This window comes from Salvelinus alpinus, chromosome 15, assembly GCF_045679555.1.
Source record: "Salvelinus alpinus chromosome 15, SLU_Salpinus.1, whole genome shotgun sequence".
In the NCBI taxonomy this organism is placed as follows: domain Eukaryota; kingdom Metazoa; phylum Chordata; class Actinopteri; order Salmoniformes; family Salmonidae; genus Salvelinus; species Salvelinus alpinus.
The window spans coordinates 29,539,989-29,558,394 of NC_092100.1; the positions used below are offsets into that span (position 1 = coordinate 29,539,989).

At 42.2% G+C, this 18,406-nt stretch overlaps 1 protein-coding gene across 2 annotated transcripts in view; it reads right to left on the bottom strand.

Moving 5' to 3' along the window:
- Window positions 1–18,391, bottom strand: part of LOC139539880 (craniofacial development protein 1-like) — a 61,952-nt gene extending 43,561 nt beyond the window's left edge. For both annotated transcript variants that reach the window (XM_071343254.1, XM_071343253.1), the window contains exons 1-5: window positions 17,971–18,391; window positions 17,622–17,754; window positions 16,036–16,267; window positions 15,727–15,857; window positions 14,428–14,553 (exon numbers count right to left, since the gene is read on the bottom strand). In XM_071343254.1, coding sequence (XP_071199355.1) covers window positions 14,428–14,553; window positions 15,727–15,857; window positions 16,036–16,267; window positions 17,622–17,754; window positions 17,971–18,037 — 689 coding nt within the window. In that variant the 5' untranslated portion in view covers window positions 18,038–18,391. The remainder of the gene's footprint in view (window positions 1–14,427; window positions 14,554–15,726; window positions 15,858–16,035; window positions 16,268–17,621; window positions 17,755–17,970) is intronic.
- Between the last annotated feature and the right edge of the window lie 15 nt (window positions 18,392–18,406).

An 18,406-nucleotide genomic window follows, 5' to 3' on the forward strand; every position in this document is an offset into this window, starting at 1 on the left:
ACTGAGACATATACAAAAAGTTACAGTCATCTAGACGTGAGGAAATGAAAGCATATATACAGTTTATATACCGCTGTGTATATAAAGTGTGTGCAAAGCTGTCATCAAGGCAAAGGGTGGCTATTTGAAGAATCTGAAATATAAAATATATTTTGATTAACACTTTTTTGGTTACTACTTGATTCATAGTTTTGATGTTGTCACTATTATTCTACAATGTAGAAAATAGTAAAAAAATTAGAAAAACCCTCAAATGAGTAGGAGTTCTAAAACTTTTGGTAGTGTATGTGGACACCCCTTCAAATGAGTGGATTCGGACATTTCAGCCACACCCGTTGCTGACAGGTGTATAAAATTGAGCACACAGCCATGCAATCCCCATAAACACACATTGGCAGTAGAATGGCTTTACTGAAGAGCTCAATGACTTTCAACGTGGCACCGTCATAGGATGCCACCTTTCCAACAAGTCAGTTCGTCAAATTTCTGCCCAGCTAGAGCTGCACCGGTCAACTGTAAGTGCTGTTATTGTGAAGTGGAAACATCTAGGATCAATAATGGCTCAGCTGCGAAGTGGTAGGCCACACAAACTCACAGAACGTGACCGCCTAGTGCTGAAGCGCATAGCACGGAAAAATAGTCTGTCCAAGGTTGCAACACTCACTACTGAGTTCCATACTTCCTCTGGAAGCAACGTCAGCACAAGAACTGTTCGTCTGGAGCCTCATGAAATGGGTTTCCATGACCGAGGAGCCACACACAAGCCTTAAGATCACCATGTGCAATGCCAAGCGTCAGCTAGAGTGGTGTAAAGCTCGCCGCCATTGGACTCTGGAGTAGTGGAAACGCGTTCTCTGGAATGATTAATCACGCTTCACCTTCTGGTAGTCCAACAGATGAATCTGGGTTTGGCGGATGCCAGGAGAACTCTACCTACCCCAATGCATAGTGCTAACTGTAAAGTTTGATGGTATGGGGCTGTTTTTCATGGTTCAGGCAAGGCCCTTTAGTTCCAATGAAGGGAAATCTTAACACTACAGCATACAATGACATTCAAAGTTGTGCTTCCAACTTTGTGGTGACAGTTTGGGGAAGGCCCTTTCCTGCTTCAGCATGACAATGCCCACATGCACAAAGCAAAGTCCTTATAGAAATAGTTTGTCGAGATCAGTGTGGAAAAAGTTGACTGGCCTGCACAGACCCCTGACTTCAACCCCATCAAACACCTTTGGGATGAATTGGAACGCCGACTGCGAGCCAGGCCTAATCGCCCAACATCAGTGCCTGACCTCACTAATGCTCTTGTTGCTGAAGAGAAGCAAGTCCCCGCAGCAATATTTCAACATCTAGTGGAAAGCCTTCCCAGATGAGTGGAGGATGTTATAGCAGCAAAGGGGGACCAACTCCATATTAATGCACATGATTTTGGAATGAGATGTTCGACAAGCAGGTGTCCACATAACTTTCTTTACATGCAGCTCAAAGTTTAGGTCAGGGTCAATGAAGACACCAAGGTTTCTGGAAGAACTTTTTTGTCAGACATCCAATATTTGATGTCGGCAAAACACTTGTGAAGGGTAGCTACGCTAGCTTGGTCACTGGGTCTGATTGGTAAATAAAGCTGTGTGTCATCAGCGTAGCAGTGAAACTGAATGTTATGATTGCGGATGATGTCAAGCACGTACAGAGAAAAAAGGATGGGGCCCAGAATTGACCCGAGGGACACCATAGTGAATAGGTGCTGGGGACTATACTGAGCCACCCATACTCACTGAGAAACGTCTGCCACATAAATATGACCGGAACCAGTTGAGGGCACCACCAGAGATTCCCACCCACCTCTCCAGCCGATCAACAAGGATGTTATGATCAATACAGGGTTTTCGTTTGCCGGTAATAGCCGGCTTTTGTCCGTATTTTTTTTGTTGAAAAGCAGATAAATAAAATTGCCGCCGGCCAATTGTCCAGGAGAAGAAGAAGAAATCCCATTGTGAAATAATGTTTTTTTAGCCTATTGATGGAAATACCAGTCGAAGTAAATGCATTTGATTGGTCATGGTTATCATTCTACTCCATAGAATAATTCACATAATTTAGTGGAATTAAATTGGCGTGTGTGTAAATTACATTCATTAAGTATCTTATTTATCACAGTCAGAGCTCTAGATAGTGGCCCAAGTTTGATGATCCTTCAAAACGATTTTTCCCAGTCAGAGCTAGTTTTTTGTTGAACACACTGAAGTCAGAGATTTCCAAGTTCCCAGTTGTTTTGAACGCGGCATCAAACGGCAAACGGAAGGCAGGCTTCATCAGCGCGTCGCACACCCCTTTTCAATGAGCTGGAGGTTCATTAAGTACATGAAAACATGTACTTAATTGTCTGAAACCTGAACGTTTTAATACATATATTATGATGCATGTCTCTTTCCAAATTTCTAACTGATGTTTTCATCTCGGTCACATGAAACCGCTTGCATGGGCAGTGCCCTTTTGACAACGGTGTTTTACCGCTAATTGCATTATGGATGGATCCGTGTAGCCGACTGCCTTGTGCGCATTGCTGCGCTTCTAATGTGAAGAAATAATATTTATCAACATTTTAAGCTAAACATTCTGTTGTATCAGACACATTGCTTTTGAACCTTTTTTATGTAGCCTAGGCTACATGAGTTTGGGATCTATCGTCCCACAACTGTTCCAGAGTCTGTTTGGAATAGGCAATGTTTTCTTGACAAGTTGATCAATAGAATAGGTAGCCTAAACGTTTCTACTATAGTAGATTGGCTGAGGGAAAGTCAATGTGGACAGTTGTTCTAATATGTTCAAAGTGCACGTCAGAATTCGGTAAGAAGGACTGCACATCATTGCATCCTCGACTTGCATGTTCTGTTCATATGAATTTAAAAAGAAAATGAGAGCTGCACACTCTAGGAGCTCAGATGCAATAATTGAATAACTAACGTTTATGACAAACACAAGTGTGGCTTGATTTCGTTGATTAATTTACAGATATAATTACAACATATAAAAAAGCATCAATGGATAACATACGATCAGAGATACAATTTGGCTACACAGGCCAAACAATTACAATGAATATCAAAAATCACAATAATCACAGGAATGGCTTCAGATCAAAGTCTACGTTGAGACCGAGGGGAGCAACGGGTCTTTAAATTAGAGATCCAGGCAGCACCTCGGTTTAACAATAAATTGTCAAGGTCACCCTCTAGGGACGGTGACGTGTTCAATGCCGACATAACGAAGGGACAAAATAGAGTGGTTTGTTTCCAAAAAGTGTTTTTGCACTTAATGGTGCTACGAAATTCCTACTTTTAATTCGCGCTTCGTTATACCCACATCATTTTTACCACAAGGACAAGTTATTAAATAACTGCCTTAGTGGAGCCAGGGGCGGAGGCAGAGGGGTGTCCAGGGTGGCACTGGACACCCCTGACATCTGATTTGCCACCCCAAAATTTTATTCGCTACTGGCAGTTTGACGGTGATTGACATCTCATTTCACCTCTTGTTGAAAGAAGCATTATTTTGACGTTCTGCGGCGCATTTTTCAAATCGATGACAAGAGAATATTAACGTTGGTTGGGAGATACAGAAGAACATACAGAATAAGAAGAGAGAATATTTCCACAGATCCACGGGGTCTTTTCGCAATAGCATCATATTTGAAGTAAGTTTTAAGGTTTAGCATCGGGTTTAGGTTTCCTGAACAACTTTCACGAAAGTTGAGTCGCTGTGTAAGTTAACGATAGACCTTTGTCTCCATCAACAGACAGTTAATACGATAAGAGAGATTGGTTCCCAATTTAGCTTAACATTATGTTTACATCTGTGTTAGTAATACACACATATAAAGTGCAGTGTCGTAAGTTACAGTATACGAATGCTTAACTAATGTGGGGTAACTAGTAGGCTACAGCTGTCAGTGTTCAGCAAGTAAACATTCAGCAATTTAAAATCCATTAACTCAGTTAGATTTTCATACTTGAAATCAAAACGAACAATTGTTATTATCAATCTGTTCACGTTACTCAAAAGATTACCACAATTTGCAGATAGACTGTTTGCTATCGTAAAGGTGTAAGACATTATAGCTAGCTAAGTTACTTAGTGCAGAGTAGGGCTAGCCATGATCTAACTAGTAACTTAGGCTGGTAGTTGATTTTAAGGTACAGTTATGATAATGGGGATTTGTAATTAAGATTGAACTAAAATGTGGGTAATTGGATGCTTAGATGTAACCATAGACTGTCTTATTTTTGCATAGGGTCAATTAAACATGAAAAGAAAGGGAGAGATATCAGACTTCTGTTCCAAAAGGACCCAATGGTAGGCCAGGCCTATACTTTAAACTACCCATTTTAGTTAGCAACTGTTAATATCTAATCTTGTGGATCCCTTAATTTATTTTTATTTCACCTTCATTTAACCAGGTAGGCAAGTTGAGAACAAGTTCTCATTTACAATTGCGACCTGGCCAAGATAAAGCAAAGCAGTTCGACACATACAACAACACAGAGTTACATATGGAGTAAAACAAACATACAGTCAATAATACAGTACAAAAATAAGTCTATATACAATGCGAGCAAATGAAGTGAGATAAGGGAGGTAAAGGCAAAAAAAAGGCCATGGTGGCAAAGTAAATAGAATATAGCAAGTAAAACACTGGAATGGTAGATTTGCAGTAGAAGAATGTGCAAAGTAGAGATAGAAATAATGGGGTGCAAAGGAGCAAAATAAATAAATAAATAAATAAATACAGTAGGGGGAGAGGTAGTTGTTTGGGCTAAATTATAGATGGGCTATGTACAGGTGCAGTAATCTGTGAGCTGCTCTGACAGCTGGTGCTTAAAGCTAGTGAGGGAGATAAGTGTTTCCAGTTTCAGAGATTTTTGTACTTCATTCCAGTCATTGGCAGCAGAGAACTGGAAGGAGGTTTTGGGGGTGACCAGACAGATATACCTGCTGGAGCGCGTGCTACAGGTGGGTGCTGCTATGGTGACCAGCGAGCTGAGATAAGGGGGGACTTTACCTAGCAGGGTCTTGTAGATGACCTGGAGCCAGTGGGTTTGGCGACAAGTATGAAGCGAGGGCCAGTAAATTTCCATATAGATATGACACATTATTGAACGTGTATTTCAGACATTTCAAGATCCAGAGAAGAGGGTCCTGTACAGCCATGTTTGAAAACATTTCCCAGAACTCAGCATGGTACTAGGAAAAGGGCTTTCAACAGTTCCTGGTATAAGGACAATTCATGGCTTGAATATTCTGTAAGTCAAGATTCGATTTATTGTTTCGCCTGTAGGCATTTTTCTCTGCCCAATACATCTGAATCTGCCTTCACATCACAGTCAGGTTTTTGTAACTGGAAAAAGGCGCTGTTTAAAGATTCTGGGTTTAGGCTCCATTCAAAGGCAGAGCATCATATCAATGCTATGTATGCTTGGAATCAGCATAAAAGAGCTATTGACAGCAACTCATCAATGTTAGATGTCATAAATGAGGACCGGAAAAAGAAAGTGGAGGAAAACTGTACTTAAATTAAAACAATTGCAGATGTGCTCCTATTAACTGCCACTCAAAATATAGCGCAGAGGTCATCGAGAGTCTAATGACTCTCACAACAAGGGTCTTTTTTTTTACAATCTTAGAAGAAATAGCAAAGCATGACCCTCTCATAGAGAAAAGGACAAATGCATGTGGCAATGCTAAGTACACAAGCCACCAAATCCAGATAAAGTTCTTGAGGGCTGAGCTGAGATGGTACAAAGTGAAATAATAAGAGAAGTAAAAGAAAGTGACGTTTTTTGTGTAATTGCAGATGAAACCAAAGATTTAAAGAAAAAAGAACAAATGTCTTTAGTTGTGAGGTACTATTACAACTGGGCCATCCACAAAAGCTTTTTACACTTTCAGTCAGCTGAAAGCTTAGATGCAGCAGGTCTAACAAAAATGATAATTGATTGCCTTGAAAAACATGGTCTGGACTACAGAAATAATCTTGTGGGGCAAGGCTATGACGGTGCATCCGTCATGAGTGGAAAGCATTCTGGTGTGTCTGCACGGATTAAAAACAGTGCAAGATTTGCATTTTATGTGCACTGTAACGCACATGGTTTGAATTTAGTTCTTGTCGATGCTGTAAAATCAGTGCCTGAGGCAGTTAACGTTATAAAGCAGAAGCTTTATAACGTTATATTTTGGCTCGAAAGTTCATCTCAAGTGGCTTGCAGTTTAGAAAGAGCTCTATCCACAGCAGCAGCACAGGGAACTACAGAGACTTACGGATGTAAGGTAGGCATGCAAATACATGGCATGCCGTAACCTGAGGGACAGGCTTCCAACAGTTCTGAGAGTGCTACAGGATATCACACTTGAAAATAGATCAGTGGAGGCAAGGGGCCTTCTTTCTCAGATAGATTTACATTTCATAGGGCTTTTGGTTACCTTTTGTGAAGTGCTTGGTGATGCCAAATGTCTTTCTGACATGCTCCAATCAAGCTCTCTTGACCTAGCAAGGGCTGTGGATCTAGTAGGTGCCCTTACAGACACATTACAGGACTACAGAAGTGAGGGTTACTTTGGAGAACCATGGAAAGAGGTTGAAGAGATTGCAGAGCACTGCAAAATAAGTGTTCAAACAGTATGTAAAAGACAGCCTAAAACAAGCGTAAGATTTCACAACTCATTGATGATGAGCACTGTAGGACAGAAAAATTGTGACCAAAGTGATGGTGACAGCTCACAGCTGAGCTGCAGAGACGTTTTTCAAAGAAGAATTGCGAGATAATGCAAGGGGTCCAGTCTCTCAACCCAAAGAGTACAACATTCTTGAATGAGGAGCCTGTTTGCCTTTGCTCAGACCTTTGAGTCAGATTTAGAGGACCTCAAACATGAGGTTCATCAAACCAAGCGGCTTCTTGATAGGAGAGAGAAAAGTGGAAGGGACAGACCATCTACTCTCCTTGACTTTGTTGTGTTTCTAGAACCTTATAAAGAGGTCTTCCATGAGCTATTTCGACTTTGTAAGATTTCTGTTGTTACACCAGTCAGCAGTGCTTCTTGCGAGAGAAGCTTCTCAGCTTTAAAACTGATTAAAACCCACCTTAGGACAACAATGTTTGATGACAGGATAAGTGACCTCTGAATTCTCAGTGTGGAGTCAAGGAGGCACGCTCCCTCAACATGGATGAGGTTGTGAAACATTTAGCCAGTTCTCACCAGAACCGCACAATTATGCTGTTTTAAATCTACCTAGGATCATTTGGCACTTAGGTGGTCCCTCTGGTCATGATTAAAACCTGCACTGTGTACTAGTTACTATACTGACATTCTAAAATGATAAATCCAAAGGGTATCATGTCACACAGATTTAATTTGGTCTTGATTAGGCCAATTCCAAAACTTTTCTTTGCTATTAGTTAACATAATATATATGAGCATACATATGATACTGTAAGTTTATGATACTGTAAATATTGATGGGCACCAAAATTATTTTTAAAGTCCATTTCTGCTTGATACCTGGTATGTCAAATTGCAGTGTGTGTTTTTGTAAATTGACTTTATTGTAAATAAACTATGCAATTTATGTAATACACAACAAATGCTATCTTATCTCCTTGGTGCTTGATCTTTATTTTCTGAAAATATTTTGGATGTTCAACACTTATAGACCCAGATTATATATTCATGAAAACGGAGTGACCCAAGTCTCTCCAGTATGTGAGTACAGTGTCTGTCTGTCTGTCTGTCTGTCTGTCTGTCTGTCTGTCTGTCTGTCTGTCTGTCTGTCTGTCTGTCTGTCTGTCTGTCTGTCTGTCTGTCTGTCTGTCTGTCTGTCTGTCTGTCTGTCTGTCTGTCTGTGAGAGAGAGAGAGAGAGAGATAGATGCCAGAGAGTGGGGACAGATGTTTTTAAGAGGAGAAAGAATTTTAAAAACAATACTGAGATGGTCAGAGACACACACATCAATAGTTTCCAAGTTATCAAACCATAGGACAGCACGAGATCAAGAGGATGGCTTTTGTTGTGCGTAGGTCACTGTGGCGTGTAGCACAAAGTTAAAGGGTTCTAATAGGTTAAGAAATGCCCCAGATAGCTCATTATTTGGGCAACACACATGAATGTTTAGAATAATAACCCTGTCATAATTAGGCGCAACCAAAGATAGCAGGTAAGAGAATTCTGCAATGAACAAACTATTAGGTTTAGGAGGGTGGTACACTAAAATATAAGACTCTCAAATGAGGACATTTTGCCACATGACACAGGGCTACATATATACTTGTCTATGAATGATGGCTACTCCCCCACCACGGCCAGGATTTCTGTCGATAGAAGAGGCTGGAGGGATAGATTCATTTAGACCAGGTATTCCCAAACTAGGATACGCGCAATGTCGTCGGAGGTACGCCAAATAAAAATGTGATTCACTTTAAAAATATATATATATATATAAAATAAATAAAAAAATCTTCACATTTTCAAACAGTACGTTTATATTTTCCCAACGGGGCTATACATTTGGGTGAGTTTTTTCTCTCACCTGAGTAGCCTTGTTTCACTGCCAAAAATAAAATTAAACCATCTAGTGTTCAGTGAAATAACAACACAATGTCAAATACTGGTAGCCTAATAACTAAATAGCTAACATCCAATCACATTAACCATTACTCTCGTGGGAAACCTTCACTCTTTCGCATTTATAAAAAAAACATGACAATTTGAAAAATAAGCCACGGGAGTTTTTTGAGCGAGAATAAAGATTACTTTTGAGTAGTAAGACATGTACAAAACCAAAAGATACCATTAATAAGAAGGGGCTAGAAGCGTCTTGTATTGTGAGCTACTGAGTAGATAGGACAGGCAAGCCCCATACTATTGTGGAGGACTTAATTCTTCCTGCTGCCGCAGATATGGCTAGGACAATGCTGGGGGTAAAGGCCCAAAAAACTACAGACAATGCCTTCATCAAACAACACTGTTTCATGACGCATCAGTGACATGGCAGGAGATGTTTTGAAACAATTACTGCTTTGCATCCAAGCCAGTGAATTATATGCGTTACAGCTGGATGAGTCAACAGACGTGGCGGGCCTGGCACAGCTCCTGGTATATGTCCGTTACGTTAATGAGGGGTTAATTAAGGAAGACATCCTCTTCTGCAAACCACTGGAAACCAGGACAACAGGAGAGGATATGTTTTAAGTACTGGACAGCTTTGTGACATCAAATGAACTTTGGTGGTCGAGATATGTTGGTATCTGTACTGATGGCGCAAAATCCATGACAGGAAGACATAGTGGAGTGGTAACGTGCATGCAAGCAGTAGCTCCCGACGCCACTTGGGTACACTGCAGCATCCACCGAGAGGCTCTTGCTGCCAAGGGAATGCCTGACAGCTTGAAAGACATTTTGGACACTACAGTGAAAATGGTTAACTTAGTTAAAGCAATGCCCCTGAACTCTTGTGTATTTTCTGCATTATGCAATGATATGGTCAGCGACCATGTAACGCTTTTACAACATACAGAAGTTCGCTGGTTATCAAGGGGCAAAGTATTGACACGTTTTTTTTTTAAATTGAGAGACGAGTTTAAAGTGTTCTTTACTGACCATAATTTTCACTTGTCTGACCGCTTGCATGATGACGAGTTTCTCCCACGACTGGCCTATCTAGGTGATGTCTTTTCTCGCCTGAATGATCTGAATCTAGGATTACAGGGACTCTCCGCAACTATATTCAATGTGCGGGACAAAATTGAAGCTATGATTAAGAAGTTGGAGCTCCTCTCTGTCTGCATTAACAAGGACAACACACAGGTTTTTCCATCATTGTATGATTTTTTGTGTGCAAATGAACTCAAGCTTACGGACAATGTCAAATGTGGTATAGCGAAGCACCTGAGTGAGTTGGGTGCGCAATTACTTTCCCGAAACAGATGACACAAACAACTGGATTTGTTATCCCTTTCATGCCCTGCCTCTAGTCCACTTACCGATATCTGAACAAGAGAGCCTCATCGAAATTGCAACAAGCGGTTCTGTGAAAATTGTATTTAATCAGAAGCCACTGTCAGATTTCTGGATTGGGCTGCGCTAAGAGTATCCTGCCTTGGCAAATTGCGTTGTTAAGACACTGATGCCCTTTGCAACCACGTACCTATGTGAGAGTGGATTCTCTGCCCTCACTAGCATGACAACTAAATACAGGCACAGACTGTGTGTGGAAAATGATTTAAGACTGAGACTCTCTCCAATACAACCCAACATTTGCAGAGTTATGTGCATCCTTTCAAGCACACCCTTCTCATTAACCTGTGGTGAGTTATTCACAATTTTTGATGAACAAATAAGGTCTTTATTTAAGACGGTTAAATAAAGAGCAAAATCATTGATTATTATATTATTATTTATACCCTGGTCCTATAAGAGCTCTTTGTCACTTCCTACGAGCCGGGTTGTGACAAAAACTCACATTCATTCTTATGTTTAATAAATGTATTGTATAGTGTGTGTGTGTGGCAGGCTTACAATGATGGCAAAAAAACAACATTTGAGAGTTCGCTGATCCTGGTGCTAGAGGGGGTACGCAGCTGGAGGTTGAACGTTTGAAGGGGTACGGGACTATAACAAGTTTGGGAACCACTAATTTAGAGAACTAAAATCCTTGGTTTAAGCCAAGTTTCAGTAAGTATGAAAATATCAACTGTAAAATCAAATAACAAAATCATTGCATATGAATGATGTATTTAGAGATCTTACATTCAATCTTGACATGGATTGCTGCCGGATTGACAGAGGTATTCAGGGGTTAGAGGAACATAAATGAGGTTACTTCGATTAACCGTACTACGGGGGATAACATGCTTTCCATGTCCTCTGTGTCACGTTGGTAAAAATGATTCGGGACACAGGCGCAGGAATGCGTACTAGTTATTTCTATTGTACCCAAATTACGGCGTGCCGTGTAAAGGCACGGGGATGAAGACCAAACAAGCACGTACACAAAACACAGGTTTGAGACCCAACAAAAGAGCGAGGAGTACCTTGAATAATTAACACACGCGCACAATGATTAACACACGGGATGAGACCAGTAATCATCTGCGCAATCCACAATGGCACGAAAGTCAAAACACACAGCACAGGTACTCACACGCACATTGTAACAATAAATGGACAGCACCATGGTGATGTATACAAATACTAATCAGTGGGAATAGGGGACAGGTGTGCGTGATGAAAGTTCTGGAGGGATCCGTGACACTCTGGTGCTAATTATGACAGGGAGGACTGGAGAACTAACAGACCAAGGCCGTCAGTCTCTAAAACAGTTCGCTACGTTGCTGGAAATAATCCTGGAACCCCTGCGGTTAGGGTGAATCCAGTCTCTTTTAAAAGAGTGCTGGCTGCTCCCAAAGCAAGTCAAAATTGTCAAAGAAAGTAGCCCAGAAGCTGAACTGGTACACTCACCCGTTCCCTCATTGAGAACACAACAATAATACATCTGGTGAATGAATCAAGATGAGCTGACATATAGTAGGGAAAGAGAGAGCTGTGTCGAGACAGATGATGTGCTGCTCTCTGGTCCATTCCAAGCCCCCAGCCCAGACTCCCAGACTGACAATCACAGAGCCTCTATCTGACCCTGCCAGCAGGAAACAAACACTCCCAAGATAAGCCCTATCTTCACAAGCAGACCAGACTATATATGTGTGTGTATACAAGACTACAGTAGGTGCAGTAGTCTTACTGTTGTGATACAGTAGCGATGATGATGTGTGCGTAGTCGTGCACAAATGTGTGTGTGTGTTGTTTGTATGCCCTAATGTGTTCAGACTCAATGTTACCCGGCGTTGAGTGGTGAGGTAACACCACGGAGACAGAGAGCAATCAATCAACCAATCATTAGAATTCCCAACAAGCGGCTCTAAATCTCTGCGGCATTCTAATCGATAGCACTTAGCCTGCACCCCCAGTATTACGCAATGCCACTGTGGTCCACTGCTCTGGCAGACTATCGCCCTGCCACACACACACAGGACTACCCACAGAGCATGACAGCAGGTCAATCAAATCTATCAACACAATTGCTCTCAATTAGATCAGGGATTGATGAAAAGTTGGCTGGTGTTTTTAGGTGTGAGTGCAGAACTATGACGCCTTATGCAACAACAGAGGGCTTTTATATGGCTCAATACAGTAACCTTAATAGTGGCTCCCTGGAAGAGATCTATAAAAGGAGGAATGATAGCAAATTGAGAGTGAGAAAGAGTGTGTGAGAAAAAGACAGATGGAGGGAGACGGGGAGTGAATGGGAAAGCAGACGAGTGGTTTTCTGTTTGCTGTAAGGGCAGTCAGCAGGGCCAAATTGGGGTACAGTGGCTACTAGCTAGGTGAAGTAGGAGCTCAGACAGACAGATAGACAGAGCTGAACAGACACACTGAGCTGAACAGTATGGCACAGAGGCACATGTTCCTTTAAGAGGCTGCACTCAATGGAGATCATATGTCTGGGGCCTGTCCTGCTGACTCAGGCCTTCCACTACACTGCTAACCTCAAATCACACAGGAGGGAGAGAGAGAGGGAGAGAGAAAGAGAGAGGAAGGCTTAACTCAAATCACACAGGACACAGGAGACAGAGACAGAGAGTGGGGACGGAGAGTGAGAGAGAGTGCAAGAGAGGATGGGGTGCAGACAGGAAGGTAGAGGGAGAGCCGAAGATGGAGTAAATAATGAAGGGACAAAAGGCGGGAAAATGCAACAACACAGTCCGTAGTCAACACTTCTCTGCCTCTGGTTTCAGGCGGGAAACTAGTGGTTGTAACATGGGATAGAGAGAGCCCCATGGGACCTGCGTAACAACATAGCACCCGTTGAGATAACAAACGTTATCTCAACATCCTGAGAGTGTTACGAGATGATAAAAAACAACAACAAAGTTGGTCCTGTCCCTGCAGCAGGCTGTGATGTGATGTGGTTCAAAGGCGAGGTAATTAACTTAATGGGTCTGGTCTACAGGGATGATGAGGGAGGGCTTCTGACTGACTGATGGCTCCTTCCTGTTGTCGTACTGTAGGTAAGCCCTCCCTCTCCCCTCATCTACAACAGGAAATGGCTCTGGACACACTGTACATTCTGTAAGGCAAAGATCACTACCTGTCTGGATACAAGCCACCGCCTCAGAGGAAAGACGTGTTCGGCAATTAAACACCATGGAAACGGAGGGAAGTAATGTCATGCAGGGGAGCGGGATAGAGGAGAGGAGAGCAGCTGGAGCTGTCATAGCAAGACAATGATACACACAATTACAGTACACACACACACAAATATGTCACACACGGTACACTGAGTGTACAAAACATTAGGAACACCTTCCTAATACTGAGTTGCACCCCGCCCCGTTTGCCAAACACAACAGCCTTAATTGGTCAGGGCATGGACTCTACAAGGTGTCAAAAGCGTTCCACAGGGATGCTGGCCCATGTTGACTCCAATGCTTCCTACAGTTGTGTCTAGTTGGTTGGATGTCCTTTAGGTGGTGGACCATTCTTGATACACAAAGGAAGGAAACTGTTGAGCGTGAAACACTCAGCAGTGTTGCAATTCACACTCAAACCGGTGCGCCTGGCACCTACTACCATACACTGTTCAAAGGCACAAATCGTTTGTCTTGCCCATTCACCCTCTGAATGGCACACATACACAATCCATGTCTCCATTGTCTCAAAGCTTAAAAATCATTCTTTAACCTGTCTCCTCCCCTTCATCTACACTGATTGAAATGGAGTTAACAAGTGACATCAATAAGGGATCATAACTTTCACCTGGCTTCCCCTGGTCAGTCTATGTCATGGAAACAGCAGGTGTTCCTAATGTTTTGTACAGTGTATATGCACAAACACAACACACACTGATATTAGAGCAGTGTGAAAGGCGAGTCGTAATCCCATTCCCTGGTTTCTCAGTAGCAGAGAGAGTGGATGACAGGATCAAAGGCTTGCTGTAGGAGCTGTCAGAAATCAATGGAGAGAAACCTGGGAGGATTACCCTCATGTCCTACACACATGCACAAGCCTTTTACGGCCTATTCAAACATGTCTGTGAAAACACAATTGGCACCACTGCCATTTGCGCATGCACACACACACATGCACGTCCAAATTAGTGATAGGAAGTTGAGTGATGGGAAAATGGAAATGTGACTGGGTTCACTACCTATTTAAAAAGGAATGCTGGTGAAAGTAGAAGAAGCAGTATTTCACATTATACTGTAACTTAAGCAGTGGCAATACTTCTGTTCCTATACATCTAAGTGATATTTAACTTCTATACTAGTCAGATACTTAGAGAAGGACAGGTGATGTAAGGTAGTGACTGTGGAGGGGGGTGTACCTGGGTCCAGGGGCGAGGGAGGAGTGCTCTGATCTGCTGGGTATAGTCCGCACATCTGGTGTCTCCTCCTTGGACTTCAGAAAGCACTTGGCCTCCTTGGAGTCAGCATCTACCTCTTTGGTTACTCTGAAGACAGTAACAGGCAGACACTTAAACCCAGGACTGTATTAGTGGCCTCAGTCTAATGAGCATAAGTAGAGATCAAATTACATAACACTGTACATTTCTCAAGAAAAGGACACACAAGGACACACACACAACAAGCCTCGGGTTGCTTTGGCACTTAAACAAATTGCCAACCTCTCTCTAATTCTCTCTCACACACACATACACATAAAAACATAACCCCAGTGAAAAAATAGATACTTTTTTTAAACCAAAAACCGACATGGCTGATTTTTCATTAACCCCTTAGGTTGGTCACTGTTTACAAGCCAATAAAACCTACAAATATGTTTTCTGCTTTTGGTTGAGTCCCTCCCTGGTAGTAGGTTTGGCCGGGGTAGGCCGTCATGTGAATACGAATGTGTTCTTCACTGACTTGCCTAGTTAAAAAAAAAAATGTAATAGAAAATTGTACAAAAATCCTCTCCCACACATGTGCACTTACACACGTACACACACATGAATCAACACTTTGTAATAATGAGAGGACAATCCTTTCCCTCCATCTCCTGCCAAGTGGACATTTTTTATGCATTTTTTATGCCTCTGCCTCTCGCTCTTCTGTTTCTTCTCCCTTTCCTCCTTAAACCCTGCAATCGTTTCTAGCTTTCCCTCTACACAACCAGGCTCTACTGGATCATAGCCTTCTAAATTCCTCAAAAGAAACACTGCACCCCATCAGATATAATAGACAGTCCTCTCTTCTCCAATAGGACATAATGACAGGGATAGGAAGAGACCAGTCCAACATTAAGGTCAACCAGTACATCCTCTGGGAATACATTCTTTAAGATTGCATCCATTAGGGTGATAATGATAATCATATGTTGCAATGATTTCAGGCTTTCATAGAAAATAAGCAACGTCCTTTAATGTGTTTCATATTACATAGATAATACTAATGGTGAGACCCTGACTAATCTAAAACCACTTTCCCAGGACAATTATTTGGCCTGTAAACTGACATGTGTTGTTGTAACTCAGAAATGTAATTGCTCCAGTATGCTGTGGAATGCAGACACTTTCTCAGGATCATTATGTGAAGGGTTCAAATGTAAGGTTGCACTGCCACCTGGTGGTCAAAGAATGTACTACTACCGGTATGTGCACAGTGCACCAGTGGTCTAAACTTACCGAACCTCTTCCCCAGCAAAGTCAAACACCTTAGTGATGGTGACTTTAGAGGGCTCTTTAGGTTTAAGCTCTAAATGATGACGTTCTGATGGGGCCGCAGTGGACTTCTTCGGTCTGTCTGTGGGTGCAGCCTGGTGAAGATTGAAAAACAAAAACAGATGTTAGACATTATAGTGTTCCAAAGAGTAAAAACTTGACTCCAATGCAAACAACATACACAACCAGCAAGCTGTAACAGGAACCCAGGTTCCAACTATCATATGCCTGGATGTCTCTATGGGCAAGATGTCTGTAGATTTGGTACAATACCTGCTGTTTAGTAGTCGACTGTGGTGATGGAATAGATGGCTTGGATTTGGGACCAACATCACTCAGAAAACTGGCCCACAAATCATCAGCTTTCTTCTTCTTTTTCTCTTCGTCCACCTCCTTCTTGGGCCTGGAATCAGAAAACTCTCCCTCCTCTCCCTCCTGCTCCTGCTCCTCCACTCTGCCATCCTGCTCTGTCTCCTCTAACTTCAGTCCTCCTTTCTTTCTTTTCCTATGAGGATCGACAAAGAGAGTGGTAGGAAAATAATGTAAAAAGATGGTCATCAACTGATTCCAGCAGACTAGCATGGAAATTCCAATAAAAACTGAGCAAAACGAAGCAATCGATGCACAAATGCACTCTCAACACTGGGGTCCCACAAGGGTGCGTGCTCAGCCCCACCTGTACCCCCTGTTCACCCACGACTGCGTGGCCATGCATGCCTCCAACTCAATCATCAAGTTTGCAGACGACACAACAGTAGTGGGCTTGATTACCAACAACGACGAGACAGCCTACAGGGAGGAGGTGAGGGCACTCGGAGTGTGGTGTCAGGAAAATAACCTCTCACTCAATGTCAACAAAACAAAGGAGATGATCGTGGACTTCAGGAAACAGCAGAGGGAGCACCCGGCTATCCACATTGAAGGGACAGCAGTGGAAAAGGTGGAAAGTTAAGTTCCTCGGCGTACACATCACAGACAAAATGAAATGGTCCACTCACACAGACAGTGTGGTGAAGAAGGCACAACAGCGCATCTTCAACCTCAGGAGGCTGAAGAAATTTGGCTTGTCACCCAAAACCCTGACAAACTTTTAGAGATGCACAATCGAGAGCATCCTGTCAGGCTGTACCACTGCCTGGTACGGCAACTGCACCGCCCTCAACCGCAAGGCTCTCCAGAGGGTGGTGCTGTCTGCACAACGCATCACCAGGGGCAAACTACCTGCCCTCCATGACACCTACAGCAGTCGATGTCACAGGAAGGCCAAAAAGATCATCGAGGACATCAACCACCCGAGCCACTGCTTGTTCACACCGCTACCATCCAGAAGGCGAGGTCAGTACAGGTGCATCAAAGCTGGGACCGAGAGACTGAAAAACAGCTTCTATCTCAAGGCCATCTGACTGCTAAACAGCAATCACTAACTCAGAGAGGCTGCTGCCTACATTAAGACCCAATCACTGGCCACTTTAATAAATGGAGCACTAGTCACTTTATACAATGCTCTCTAAATAATGCCACTTTAATAATGTTTACAGATCTTACATTACTCATATCACATGTATATACTGTATGTTATACCATCTATTGCACCTTGCCTATGCCGCTCGGCCATCGCTCATCCATATATTTACATGTACATATTCTCATTCACCCCTTTAGATTTGTGTGTATTAGGTAGTTGTTGGGGAATTGTTAGATTACTTGTTAGATATTACTGCACTGTCAGAACTAGAAGCCCAAGCATTTCGCTACACTCACATTAACATCTGCTAACCATGTGTATGTGACAAATAAAATGTGATTTGACACCATTGGTCTAAAAACTAAGCCAAATACAAAAGTGTTGAATCACTCACCTCATGCCAATGTCTTGGCCTTTCTTCTTTTTCTTCTTGGTGACATTATCTGACTGTTGGCTACTATCGTCAACCTCTTCCAGACCATCTTCTTTCACACATTGATTCATGTCATCTTCACTGAGGTTGTCATCTGTCAACCACACAACAATCATGGTAAGACTTGAATTGAATGACAAATACAGTAGCTAATTATCATCAAGCAACATACATGAAGAATATGACACATACAATGGAAATATTGCATAACTACTGTATAAGGTTATGATTCTCTGTCATGTGTGTAACGTTAATAACATATCTGCTCAACTAGCATTGCATTTCTATCTGTTTGTGGAAGTAACCTTACCAGATGGGACATAGTCTTGATCTGCATTTGAAGAATAGCCATCGGAATCATAATCTGAGTAATTCATAATTTCCCCTCCAGAAAGAGCCTACACTTTCTGCCAATAGTAAACACAGCAGTAAATGTATGGATAACTGGCTAGCTAGCAAATTACAAAGCACCGGATATCTGACGAACCCTGTCTGTAGCTATCACGCGGTTACAAAATAACCGATAAAGTTATTAAATATTTCTAGCTGTATAGTTTATTATAGCTACAATTACAATAACAAACAAATACACAACTATCTACAATATGAAAACGTGTGGCTTTGTTGACTAGCTACAGAAAGGAGCGCGGATGTATATTTATCCTTGTGTAATTCTATGGTAGCTGCTTATCTGACTTCCCGATTTACTACGGCAAGTCCACAGGATCAATCGATCGTTAGGAAAG